We start from the raw sequence: 13843 nt of genomic DNA, 5'->3' as shown, positions 1-13843 counted from the left end.
TCAAAGCCTGCACTGGTCATCTTTTCCTTCCCAAAACATTCCTTTGTAGCTAACACCCACAGCCACATCTTCACTTTTGCCAACACTCCACTCCACCTCCCAGTAACAGCGCACAGTGAGCTCCTCTCTGCACATAACCTGATGAAAGTAATCAAATCTCTGTGGGAGACCAGGATACGACTGCTTTGCTCCATGTCGCCTTCTTGTTGTCCTCACACAGAGTGAGTTCAATGTTTGCTGTGTCTGGATCCAGTGTGAGATCACAGGTGTCTGATGGAGAGAGCAAGACGTGACCATGATTACAAGTCATTTTCTGATTTATAATGGCTGCTATGAGGAAACAGAATCTGCTATTGTTCTTCAGAACTTTGGCAACATCATGGACTGCTTTTGCTTTTTCTCTCATTTTGCTTAATACCTGATCTGAGTAGTACCACTGCTCCTGTGTTGGTGGAGTGACACCCTTAGCACCTTGTGATTTAAAGGAATCCAAGTAGTCGGCCATTGCCTGAGGGTAGGGGTCAGTAGTTTCAGAGCACAGAACATCCTCAATACCTGGAGCAAAAACCACTTCATCCAACTCTGACTGATTTGGGATGATCTTTATTCCCTCCATCATCTCCACACAGGACCTGATGATGTTGATTTGTCTCTCGTTATCATCCATCCACTTGGTTAGTTTTTCATGACTGAATGGCGATTTATCTCTGTCTTCAATGATTTTCTGCAGTTTGCTCTCATCTTCTTCACCTGCCCGGATCAAGGGAAGTTTCTTTTCCATGGTCTCTTGGAGTATGGATCTGAAATAGACACAGAGTGTCTGGAAAATGTGCCACTTTTCTCGAATCTTCGGAAAATCATTTACCACCTTTTCCTCCAGGAAATCGTTGCATCCTTTTTCCAGAGGATGCAGGTCTTCCAGAGCATTCTGAGCCTTTCTCACAAGTCCAACACTGAATCCATTCTTCACCTCAGCAGCTGTGGGATCCAAATTCTTCAACGGCATCATCCAGACCTTCAGAGGGACACCATTCTCTACATTTTCCCCCAGTAGCTTTGGAAGTAGCACGTATGTCTTGACTGCACCTTCAAACGTTGCAGGGTTGCTTTCGAAGATGATGTCCCCGTAGAATTTGCAAGAGAATTTCTCAGTCAGGGCCTTTTCTTCCTTAGTCAGCTTGATGTCAGCTTTGCCCTCAAAATTAAATGAAGGAATCTTTTTTATCACAGCTTCCATGCTGCATTGCATGTCCTGAACGCTGCTTGCTTCTAACTTCTCACTGTCAAACACAAAGAAAGCATTTGCTCCATAAAGGATGCCAGTGACCACATGTGTTGCCGAGCTCTTCTCAATAATATCTTTCTGTTGTTCATTCAGGTTTGCAAGTTGAGTCATCGGCAACTGTTTGAAGTTGGTGGTAGCTTTGTACTGAAATGTAACTCTGCTCTGATTCTTGAATTTCTTCTTATCATTCAGGTACTTGGCAGATCCTCCAACTTTAATCAGCCCACCCAGAAAACTGGCCTCCAGTTTGGTTTCGTATGTAAATAAATAAAAATAAATAAACCAAAACAATAAATAAAGATTTACCTGGGATCAGTTTATCTCTCAGACCATTGTACAACGCTCCTAAGGTGAAAGGTCGACCCAGAGCAGCCATGACATCTGTGGACAGTTCTTGTTCCTGTTGGCAAAAATGAAACAACATACTGCATGTCAATGCACTGTACAACCGCACATGAATTAAAGAAGAAGAATTAATTATATAAAACTACGAGAATTTCAACTATAAGCACAATGCATACGACTTTTACAAGATAAAAATACAGAATTAGATATAAATGTAAATATAATTTGTGGTCTGTCACTGTGAAACAGTCTGATGGTGCATTAAGGTACATTGTATGTGCAAAGGACCCTGTATGTTAACATGCTAAACAACGTGTTAAACAAATTAAATTATCAATGTACCAACAGTGTGCTCTCTGGTTAAGAGGTTATGACACAGCTGTGCATAATGTATTCTGGCAGCAGTCCTCTCTAAACTTTGTTAAGTTTACTGTTTAACACCATTGTGACATTGTACAGGGAGTGTGGTTGCACCATACAAGTTGCAACTGTGTGAATCATTACATCTGACCTCAGACTGAGACTGGGTTTGAAGAAGAGCATGTAGCTCAACCACACTTTTTCGTGAACTCTTGGTACACTATCACCCAGAGACTGACTTTACTGGAGCTGCAAACACCAGCACTAACAAATGAGTTTGGCTGACCAACACACAATGCAGAACTTTACAATTCTGGTAGGGCGATCAATTGAATGCATTCAAATTACAAATCAGTAGACAAAGCACACGAGTCAGTGGTTTGGCACAGAGTGAACTGCAGTAAGAGCCTAAAAATAGTGCCCTGCTTTCTATTAATCAACTGACAATCAACTCTGAACGGAATCATGATATCCCCACAGATTCCCACCCCTAGAAGTAACAACATTCATTAATATATATTTGTTACCATTTTTAAAGGTATATATTTACAGTACCAGACATATGTTTGGACACACCTCAAGTGTGTCCGAACGTTTGACTGGTACTGTATATATATTATTATGTTACAACTTTCTGTCTGTTCATCACACCAGAACAAAAACATCCAATAAAAATTTGGTCACACAAAAAAAAAAAAAAAAACAAGGAAAAAGGAAGCAACAGGTGAAGCAACAGAGCACCAGAACAAATTGAGAACTCTCACCATGTAGATACAGAGCAGAATTTCCACCAGGGCGGAGGTGGTGAACGTCTTGTGTTGACAGTTCTACTCTGTGGCTTCACTGTCAGCATCAACATCACCTTCTGAAATGAGCAGCGTGGTTTGAGGTTCCACCATTATAAATGTTGCGGAAAGCTTGAAGCACGTGTGTGAGAAGCAACAGGAGAGGGGCGGGTCACACACACCAACACACACAGTCACATACAGTTTCCATTACTTAGAGGACATTACATTGACTTACATTCATTTCCTGGAGACTTACCATAACCTTACCTTACCCTTAAACCCAGTCTGCACCCTAAAATTGAATGATTTACATTATGAGGACTTGAGTTTTGTCCCCAAAAGAAAGGAGAGTCCCCAGAGTGTGATTGTGTAAACCAGGGGTTCCCAACTTTTTTTGGTCCATGGACTGTTTTTATATTGATTATGTGTGTGCGGTCAGGGGGCATAATTGTTATGTACACTCCATCAAGGCGACAAGATGGACATTAGGTGTGTTTGCTTTTTCAGTTTACACATAATGAAACCTGAGTGGAAACGCTGAAAATTCGAAGAAACCTCAAAATATTGTAAAAGAGTTTTTACACTTGGCTGAGCTGGAAAAGTTGCTGTATTGATAAAAGCAACATGTGACAAAGTGCAATACAAACAGATTTAGTAAATAAATGATGAAGTACATGAAGCATGTGACTTAAACGTCACTCAAGAGCTGAAAACATCAGATCTGTGTGGAGCGATGAGGAGACTGAAACATTCCTTAAATGAATACATGAAACAAATAGAAATGTCATATTTCCATCATGTTTTCCACATGGTTTTCCATTGTTTGAGCTTTAACTGCCAACCTTTTAATGACAGCATCTCGTTGTGTCCTCTTCAACCCGACGTCACGCAGTGGTGGCCAATCATAGCCGGCTATAAGACTGATCAGAGCTGAAAAACTCATTTTAAAAAAGACAAGAGACAAAAAGATAGAGAGAGAGAGAGAGAGCTGAGAACACCAGCAAGAAAGAGAAAGAGCAGTTGAGGTAAAGTGAGCTAGAGAGTGAATGAAGAGAGGGGCTGTGGTAGATAGAAAGTCAGTGAATCAGATCAATAAAACGTTATTTTCTAATTGATTCACAGCGGTTACGTTCTAGAGCACAAACAGGCCCACACTCCCACACATCTCTGCTCAACCCTGAGGTGGTGGGCCGCAATGCCTGATTTGGTCTGAATACAGCCTTTGGTTTGTCCGTTTTGGGCTACTGTAAAAACATGGTGGGTTACGTGGAAGAGGACCCACTCCCTTTGTAGATATAAAGGGCTCATTCTAAGGTAACGAAAAGACAATGATTAGATGCCACTAAATTCTACACACTGAATCTTTAAGTTTTCTTTTGCCGATATTCTGGAAATTTTGCAGTACATTTGGATGGCAACCTAGCGAATATGTACTCAAATGCCTTTTGAGAAGACATTTGAAGATGTCACCAAATTGTGACACAGTGCCAGGGTTAGTTATTAGGTACTGATTAACTACTGAAACAACAAATAGTTCTTAAGCCTGTGAAGTTTATCTTTTAACAGAAGAGATTTTGAAGATAGCGATCTATGCATTTTACTAAAAGAAATTTACTCCAGGAAGTTTAACAAAAAGTCAGCCCCCCACCTTTCCCAACACTGTAACTACCAACAGCCTCCCCAGGGGGGCGCTGGAGAGTTGAAGGTGAGGCAAAGACACTGAGATGAATTTGGGTCAAAAATCATCCTTCTTCTTACAGTCATAACTCAGATCATACCACACAGACATGAAACACATACTGATATCATTTGGTGTGACCCACACTTCCTGAGGATATCATTATCCCTGATATCCATTGCTTAAACCTCAAAAAATCCATATAAAAATCAGAGAAAAAAGAGGCTGCAGAACTTGACAGAGAATCAGAACATTTTTTATCAAAGTAATCCAGTGATAGTTCTCTGTACATCCATGACTCAATATATAGATATCTATATAGACATATTTACAAATTAATTTACATCACTTTTGTCACACTTTTGTCTAAGATGATGCACAGCAAATCTATGTGTATTTTTCTAAATTTCCAAACTTTTTTGAGGGCAATCAACCTTTTGAAGGTTCGATAAATACGTATAATTAAAACACACATCTGTAATCTCTTCAACCACAGAAGTTTGAAGTATATTTGCATACATAACTGAGTTTGGATCTAAGAAATTATGATAATTGAAAATCTAATGTGCTTACAAAGTTCACAGACGTAAAACAAAGCTTCAACAGTATAAAAAAACCTAAAAAATACAATACAAGCAGACAATTCGGTGCAAAATACTACAAAAATCAAAGACATCACTCTCAATTTAAAGACACACTTGTGGTTATAAACACTAGTGACAGCTGCAGTAACTGCTCCACTCACTTTAAAAATAATTTTATTGATCTTAAAATACATCCATGGCCTGTATGCGTCTTGTTATGTGCAGCACCATATTTCTCCCCCTCCCTCCGACACTCCACATTAAGTTATGCTGTTACATTAAAATACCAGTTTTAAGGAGCAAAAATATGAGGGGATATGCTCAAAATGCTGAAGCAGTGGCAGCCCACAGGACCTACAGGATGGACCCAAAGTTTTGGCACCGCGCTCACAGCTGTTTTTCACTGTTGCTGAACATCAACACAAACGAGACAAAGCAGGTTTTCTGTGAATAATACACATCCAACGTGTTTTGGAGTCAGTTTAACTCTGAATACTGAGGAGAACAAAAGAATCTGATGTCCAGTCAATTACAAATATCGGGGGAGACAAATTTCCATGTTTCATATATTGAGGTCTAAACTGTGTGGATGGATGGTTGGTTTTGATATAATTACACAAATGTCCATTCTGAAATTAAAACTGTGTAACATGTAAGTATACTGTACAGGCCTGGCAGAAAATATATGTAAGTATTATGTTTAATTCCCAAATACTTTCATGACATTTCTATGTTCCCCTGTTGTGTCTGCTTGCCGAGCTTGTATTGACTACCCTACAGAGAGACAAACAGACCGCATCTGGACTGCTCACATGTGCCACCTGGTGGTTGTTGGTGAGCACTGCAGCAACTCCTGGATAAATGATTTCACCCTCCTTCACTGCAGCTGTGGAACTGTGACACTGCCACATAATGTGTATTTTTTCTAAATATCTAAACTTTTTGAAGGCAATTCAAAGTTTTAAAGGTTCAATATATAGATATAATTAAAACACCTATCTGTAATTTGTTCAACCACAGAAGTTTGAAGGATATTTACAAGCATAACTGAGTTTGGATTTAATAAATGATGATAACTGAAAATCTAATGTGTTATGTACAACAAAGCTTCAACAGCATAAAAACAGCTAATAAAACACACAAAACAAGCAGACAATTCAGTGCAAAATACTACAAAAATCAAAGACATTAAAACAGGATTTTTCAGAGTGCTGCATGATCCAGTCATAGTCATAGAAGAAAAGCTTATTACATGGCTTCATTCCCTCTGTCAGCCCTCATGGATTTCGGTTCCTGCTGGGTGGTCGACTGACTTTCAGTTGAGGATGCAGTCATCTCAGCGTCTCCTGTGACCTGACTGCAGCGCAGGAAACGGGGAAGCGAGCTGCAAAGCGCCTTTTTGAACATGGAGCTGGAGAAGATGTACAAGATGGGGTCCAGGGCCGAGTTCAGTAAGTTCAGCCCCCCAGACACAATGGAGAGCCGGATGAAAGTGTAGAGGGTGTCACAGTCCTGCGGGTGATACGAGCGGATGACCCACAACCCGATGGTCGTCACCGTGGTCGGTAAGAAGCACACTATGAACATGGCGACGATGGCGTTGCACACCCTCATCGCCTTGCGCACCTTTTCAGGTTTTCCCATCTGCCGCTGCCTCAGGAAGCTGGAAATCCGGATGGAGCAGAACAGCAGCATGGCCAGTGGGATGATGAACGACGGCACTGTCAGGATGCGGCGCATGGTTACCAGATTGGTGAATGAAGAAGTAGTGAAGAATATGCACCGGGTGCTGTTGGCACTGCTTTTGATGTGGTTGTAAGCCAGCATGGGAACCGAAAGACTGATGGCCAACAGCCAGACAAACACTAACATGTATGCAGCCTGTCTCTTGGTCAAACGGTTGAACCGGTGGTGAGGATGGACCACCTAGAACAAGAGGACAGGGATGATCATTTGCGTCAATTACAGAAAAAATGAGTCAAAGAGCTGATGTCATATTGTCATTTCCTGGAGGCCAGTGTGATTTTATGGAGTCACAGTCACAGTCTAAATTAGCAATAAGAGATGTCCCGAGCCAATCCTAAGAATCAGTCGCTGGGTGATCCAGGCGTATTTTAAGAAATTAAAATAAAGTCAGTCAGATGTTGATCCTTTCTTTACTGTGTTTTGTCCACCTCAGCCCGCTGGTGTTGCTTTCACTCTAGTCTCCTTTACAATAGCTATTAGCAGTTCCTGTTTGCAGTGTAGCCAATGATGTACAGACAACTATCACTGGATTACTTTGATACTGAAGAAAACATTAAAATGTGATGATTCTCAGGCAAGTTCTGCCACAACTTGAAACAACATCAACTTGAGGCATGTCTTTGCATCAGATGCAGCACACTGGGTGAAAAAAACCTTTAGTATTGTTTTTCCATTGACTTTGCCGCCTCAAAATTTGAGTTCACCGCAAAGACAGATGATGTACAGATTGTGAAGCAAATGTGTGATTTTCATGATTTTGGGCTTTATTAATAAAAATATACTTGACTTATCATGTGATCACACCAGATAAACTCATCACCTGCTGATGCATTCAGTTTTTCATGTTTATCTTTTTTAAAAAGGCCTCAAAACTACTGGAAAGCTAATCAATTGACATTGATGAGGGTTTTGGTATTATGCTGTAAAACAGATGACCTACTGAAGTGTTCTAAAAACATTAACAGCATTTTCGGGTTTATCAGAGTGTGGACAATAATATAACATGTATTCTCCTTTTTTCACCTTAAAGTAGCGATAAATTGCCACCACGGTCATGAGTATGATGCTGGCTGAGCGGCTGGAAAATACCAGGAAGATGTTGATCCTGCACAAGTCATCACCAAACACCCAGTGGCCCCTGACAAAGTCATCGATCCTGAGAGGAAGACTCATGAGAACCAGGAAGTCGGCGATAACCAGGTTGAAGAGGAACAGGTTGTTGGGGTTCCAGGCCTTCAGTTTAAAGCAAAAGATCCACAGAGCAACTATGTTTCCTGGCAGTCCCAGTGCAACGATGACTGATAACAGGATCACAGCCTCCGGTGAATCATCAACTGGTGGGCATCCACTGCCATTGCTGCTTCCACCACCAGGGATTGAAGTCGTGAAGTTTGAAATGGTCATGGTGAAGTTTTCCTTATACTCTAATATTATTTTGACAAATTAAATCTTAAAATTGTGTTATTAACTTTAGTCCATCCAAAATAGACAAATCAATTTAGTGGAAAATTTTGGAAAGACATATAAGACTAAATAAGAATGAAGAAAACAGTTGTATGACTTTATGAATTTGCCTCTTCCCCTTTTCGACCCTCTTCCTTATTTCTATAGAATGTAATCTGCGTGAGAGAAAAACAGAGAGAACATTTGCATTCGTACATGCAACAGTTTCCACAGTTCAGATAAAAAGACATTCTGTGGGAAATATGTGTCAGAGGTGTGACACAAGAGCATAATGCTAAAGTATCTGAAGAGCATTTTAATAAATAATAATGAAAATATTTTACCAAAACATTTAATGGCAAACTGGACCAGTAAAGTCTTAGAACATTTGCATTTGTACATGAACCAGTTCCACTTTTCTGCAGCGATGTGACACAAGAGCATATTGCTCAAGTATCTTTAGAGTATTAATAAAAGTTGCTTATTACAATGACATATGGTATATTTTGAATTTTAAAGTTTTAAAGATACTCTACATTTGGACATTTCGGATTTCAAAATCCAAATTCCAAGAAAATACAACTGTAAACATATAAGAGAAACATATTCTATCACAAATAAACTTGAAAATATGATACAGCAGTCTAAGTCTAGTGTGCTCTATCTAATATTTTTCCAGTTAACATTAGAAAAAAAAAATAGTATTATAAATAGTAGTAATATTTTACTAAACTTGCAACTAAACTAAGGCTGTGAAAATAATCATTTGAAAATATATGTATAAACTAAAAATGTTCCCATTAAAAAAAGTAACTTATCATTACTCATGTATAACAAAGTTAAATATAATTATATAAAAATAATGGATTATGTGTAAATGTAAGTTTACACATTAAATACAGTAAATATCCAGAGCTTACCAGTCAGCTGTGTGTCATCCATATCACACTGGAGGAGGGAATAAAGTAATGTATGAATTTGGTCTGTGAATTTATGTTTCTCAAAAGAGGATGTTCCTGTGTTGTCAATTTTTATCACCCCGACACGTCCGGCAGGCGTGAACAGTAAGAGTAAGATTGTGTAAGATCAGATATCCTTGGTGAAGTCTATTTCTGGAAACATTTGACATTTCGGTGAAGTACTCTTTCTAGAAGTCACTGAGCACAACTAATGACCAACTTACACCAAACGATTGAGATGACGGGAACGTGACACAACTCTAGCAAAACTTTTGATTTTATTCTGACAATGGAAGATAAAACCCACTGACACATAAGAAAAGAATACATACTGAAAAATAATGATAATAATAATAATAATAATAATAATGATAAAACAAAATAAAAACAAAGTGTTAAAACATAGAATACCTATTTAATGCAGTAAATATACAGAACTCACCAGTCAGCTGTGTGTCATCCATATCACATTGGAGGAGGAAATAAAGTGATGTATGACCTTGGTCTGTGAACTTATGTTTGTCACAGGAGGATGCTCCTGTGTTGTTGATTTTTATCATGCTTGCATGTCAAGCAGGCGTGAAGAGTTATGCAAGATCAGACATTCTGAAGTCCAAGACTCTTTCTCTCATCAGCCATCATACAGACAAACATTCAGCTAAATAGTAAATATCTGCAACATTAGCTCCTAAGTTTAGCCATCATGAAGGCTAACATTCAGCTAATATAAAATATCTGCTAACTGTAGTCATCATGAAACTGTCAGGTAAACTGTAAACTATCTGCAACATTAGTTGCTAATTCGCTAACAATTTTAGCCATAAGAAGGCTATCATTGGTCAATGGTCACTGCTAACTTAAACCAACAGGACATTTAGGTCAAATGAAAAATATCAATGATGTTAGTATGTCTGGTCTTTAACTAGCCAAAAACAGCTTATGTCACTCCACTTTTCATGATTCTCCTCCTCTCCTCACATTAAGTTCAAGTCACTAAAGCTCCAACAAGCACAACACCCACCTACCTGAGCTCCTTCAGCTTAATGCACCTTCTTGTTCTATGATCAAGTGACGACTAGTCCTACTGTCACTGCGAGGGAGGAAATCTCAATCCAAACTCTTCTCCTGTTTGGTCCGTTGGTGGTGAAACAAGGTGCTGAACTCCATTATGTCAGGAAGCAGATTCCCCCTTTGTCCTCAAAAACCAAGACAAAGACCTACCTCTTCGAAGATTACTTACTTAATAAGCGCTAAAATTGTACCTCATTTGTACATCGCTTTGGACAAAAGTATCTGCCAAATGAATAAACATCAATGTTAGCTGTTAGCTTTGGTCGACATACAGGCTAACATGATGGTACCATGCTAGCAACGTTAGCTGATAGAAGCCAGCCTATCGGTTAGATGCTAAAAGCTAAAAAGCTGAAAGCTGAAAGCTAATGTTAAGGTAAAATGAACAAGTGCCATAACATTACTCACTGATGGCCAACAGCCAGACAAACACTAACATGTATGCAGCCTGTCTCTTGGTCAAACGGTTGAACTGGTGGTGAGGATGGACCACCTGGAACAAGAGGACAGAGATGATCATTTGCCTCAATTACAGAAAAAATGAGTCAAAGAGCTGATGTCATATTGTCATTTCCTGGAGGCCAGTGTGATTTTATGGAGTCACAATCACAGTCTAAATTAGCAATTAGAGCCAATCCTAAGAATCAGTCACACACCACAGCGTGCACACAGCCAACATTAGTGACGTGCATATTAACGACCGTTTTCCCAAATAAAGTAACATAAACAACAGTGGCAGCAACGGCGAGAATAATATCAGCTGGCACAGTGGCTGTTATTAGAGGCTTCTTTCATTTAATCCTTCACCACAAACTGAATAGGCAGGTTTGAAGGGTTTATTTCCTCAGAAATGTTTTGTGAGCCTCGTCACCATACAGCAGTAAAACACGTATTTTCAAAAGAAAAAAACATATTTAAAATAAATACAAAATGCAGCCATTTAAAGTTGTATGTTTCTCTCCTAAGCCAAAATAAAAAACATAAGCCCCTCCCCAGTGCAAACCATGATTACTGGGCTTTAACCTTTGAGGGTTTCCTGTTTCAAATTGTTTCCTCAAACATCAGATGAGAAAATGCAAAAGGATGTTGCATCACATCATCAAGTCACAGAAACAGAAATGATGAACAGAAATGTAATACGACTTTATCTTAGAGCCTCTACATGAGAATGACTATTATGATAAGTCAACCAGGCTAAACTAAGGGGGGAAAACAACACAACAGAAAAGGCCTTTATCTTCAGAAAATAGTTCTTTTTGATAATTTCAGATGTCAGACATATGTAGTGGTGTAAAAAGATCAATATTTGTGGTAAAGAAAAGGTCTCAAAATGGAAATAAAGTATTAGAAACTCTAATGTTTCAAACGTGGACACATAACACCATAAATTACCCACAAATCTACATACACATTTGTAAATCTTGTTTTTATTTATAGATCATGTAACATACATTTGACTAATTTCTCGATTTCAGAAAAAAGATATCCCAGATATAACAGAATGCTGTGACTGATTATGTCAAAGGCAGCTAAGGTCCAGTAGTGCATGAGCACACGCCAGCATCAGCAGCCATTATAGAAGGAAAATCAAGATGGCCAAGGTTAACAGACTAAAAGAATACAGGAAAGAAATGTATAGAAATCAAAAGCTAAAATTTGTTAAAATGTATCTAAAATCATTTTGTATTCAAATTTGAACTGACTCATGTGGTGCCAGAGTCAGGTACACATAATTGTGTTCACGCCCAATCAAGAAGGCTGGGTAAACAGGCCCAGAAGGTGTGGAGGTGACTCAGAGTGTCAGATACGACGTTGTAGAAGGACAGAGTGCCAGCCGGCCAGTCCAGAAACACTCCAAGTCGGGTGCAGCCAGCAGAGGGAAGAGGGAGATTGCAGCACTGCTTATTGTGCTCTTCATAGAGTGTAGCTTCTGATGGGTTCCACCACCTGTGGCCAAAACACCAGGACATGACGTTCCCTCCAAACCTACACTGGTCATCTTTTTCTTTCCTAAATATTCCTTTGTAGCTAACACCCACAGCCACATCTTCACTTTTGCCAGTACTCCACTCCACCTCCCAGTAACAGCGCCCAGTGAGCTCCTCCCTGCACGTAACCTGATGAAAGTAATCGAATCTCTGTGGGAGATCAGGATACGACTGCCTTGCTCCGTGCGTTGCCTTCTTATTGCCCTCAGACAGAGTGAGTTCGATGTTTGCTGTGTCTGGATCCAGTGTGAGATCACAGGCATCTGATGGAGAGAGCAAGACGTGACCATGGTTACAATTCTTAATCCATTTATAGTATTTGTCGTGGTTCACAAGTTACATTTGCTTATAATTACAAAAATATCTAAAAGGGTGGGCTCAGATTTTTCAAGTCTGTCTTAAAACAATACTCACATGCCCATACATACTGCACTGCATCGATAATTTGTTCCTCCTTTCCACACTGACCACAAGTCAATATGAGGCTTCAGCAGTCTGAGTCAGACATATCAAGAAGGTATCTTTTAAAGTTACAGGGCTGGATTTACTAAGGCCTTTGTGCCTGTTTTTGCATATGCATGTTAGGGAGGGTCACACAAATAAAAATAATCACACAAATGCCTCCAGGCGTAAACAGATAGAATTTACACCACCAGTGACAAAGAAGGTTGAAATGTGGAAAGAAACGTGCATTAAATATATGCTTGCATATACAGTACCAGTCAAATGTATGGACACACTTTCTTTTTAAAATGAATGGGAAGGTAGGTAAAAACAATTATTACAAAAATACATTAAGCAATTAGGCTTTCATTAACGCACACAATATCTGATCATTGTAACACAAATAAGTCATGGACCTGGAGTTTTGGTTTGTCAAACATCAAACTTGAATTTGAACCATAAAATCAATACAGACTGCAACTAAACATCTCTGTCTTTATTTATTTATTTTTATTCTAGATCTAAGTACTAATAACACTTTCTAGGTTACAAGCACTGTACTTAGAAAACAGTGCTTCATATCACAACCTCTTGACTTCGTACTACATTGTAAATAACTTTAGCATAAAGTCAAGAGGTTGTGATATAACACAACAAGCTTGTGAAGATCCAGAACCATGTTTCTGCACATGCTCAGTGGCATCTGCCTTACACAGAACTACTCTCCGGAGACTGAAAATGTGATCACTGTTCTTAGTCTTTGGAGCCATTTCTAAATAAACTGACATGATCAAACTCTTCATCAAGAAGGAACATGTCACTGTCAGCATCCACACCACCTTCTGAAATGAGCAGCGTGGTTTGAGGTGCCACCTTTATAATGTTGCGAAAAGCTTGAAGCAGGTGTGTGCGAAGCAACAGGAGAGGGGTGGGTCACACACACCAACACACACAATCATGTACAGTTTCCATTACTTAGAGGACATTACATTGACCTACATTAATTTCCTGGAGACTTAACATAACCTTACCTTACCCTTAAACCCAGTCTGCACCCTAAAATTGAATGATTTACATTATGGGGACTTGAGTTTTGTCCCCATAAGAAAGGAGAGTCCCCACAATGTGATTGTATAAACCAGGGGTTCCCAA

General features: G+C 39.3%; 3 protein-coding genes across 5 annotated transcripts; all 3 read right to left on the bottom strand.

The window, feature by feature from the left end:
- Positions 1-3419, bottom strand: LOC121887333 (stonustoxin subunit alpha-like). Its single transcript, XM_042398065.1, has 4 exons — positions 2755-3419; positions 1592-1685; positions 419-1280; positions 1-270 (listed from the first exon to the last, which is right to left on the bottom strand). The coding sequence occupies exons 3-4, from the start codon at positions 1247-1249 to the stop codon at positions 1-3; spliced, it is 1101 nt and encodes a 366-aa protein (XP_042253999.1). The 5' UTR covers positions 1250-1280; positions 1592-1685; positions 2755-3419.
- A 1277-nt stretch (positions 3420-4696) lies between these two features.
- On the bottom strand, positions 4697-10739 carry LOC121887159 (hydroxycarboxylic acid receptor 2-like). Of its 3 annotated transcripts, XM_042397773.1 has the most exons (4): positions 10668-10739; positions 9631-10481; positions 7810-8405; positions 4697-6966 (listed from the first exon to the last, which is right to left on the bottom strand). In XM_042397773.1, the coding sequence occupies exons 3-4, from the start codon at positions 8188-8190 to the stop codon at positions 6289-6291; spliced, it is 1059 nt and encodes a 352-aa protein (XP_042253707.1). In that variant the 5' UTR covers positions 8191-8405; positions 9631-10481; positions 10668-10739; the 3' UTR covers positions 4697-6288. The 3 variants fall into 3 exon arrangements, with proteins under 3 accessions (XP_042253707.1, XP_042253706.1, XP_042253705.1); XM_042397772.1 differs by having other exon boundaries at positions 9631-10707; XM_042397771.1 differs by lacking the exons at positions 9631-10481; positions 10668-10739 and having other exon boundaries at positions 7810-8888.
- Positions 10740-11979: 1240 nt separating this feature from the next.
- On the bottom strand, positions 11980-12583 carry LOC121887332 (stonustoxin subunit beta-like; the record flags this gene model as incomplete). Its single annotated transcript, XM_042398064.1, has 1 exon — positions 11980-12583. A coding segment is annotated over one exon (585 nt), but the record flags the coding sequence as incomplete, so codon positions are not given.
- Positions 12584-13843: the final 1260 nt, after the last annotated feature.

The sequence above is a fragment of the Thunnus maccoyii genome, chromosome 20 (assembly GCF_910596095.1).
Source record: "Thunnus maccoyii chromosome 20, fThuMac1.1, whole genome shotgun sequence".
Classification (NCBI taxonomy): domain Eukaryota; kingdom Metazoa; phylum Chordata; class Actinopteri; order Scombriformes; family Scombridae; genus Thunnus; species Thunnus maccoyii.
This window is presented reverse-complemented; position numbering and strand designations above follow the sequence as displayed.

Coding starts and splice junctions, on each gene's coding strand:
- LOC121887159 (XM_042397773.1), bottom strand. CDS start 8,190: ATGACCATTTCAAACTTCACGACTTCAATCCCTGGTGGTGGAAGCAGC. Junction 6,967..7,809: donor CAATTTATCGCTACTTTAAG/GTGAAAAAAGGA, acceptor CTCTTGTTCTAG/GTGGTCCATCCTCACCACCG.
- LOC121887333 (XM_042398065.1), bottom strand. CDS start 1,249: ATGCAATGCAGCATGGAAGCTGTGATAAAAAAGATTCCTTCATTTAAT. Junction 271..418: donor AGTGGTACTACTCAGATCAG/GTATTAAGCAAA, acceptor TCTCTCCATCAG/ACACCTGTGATCTCACACTG.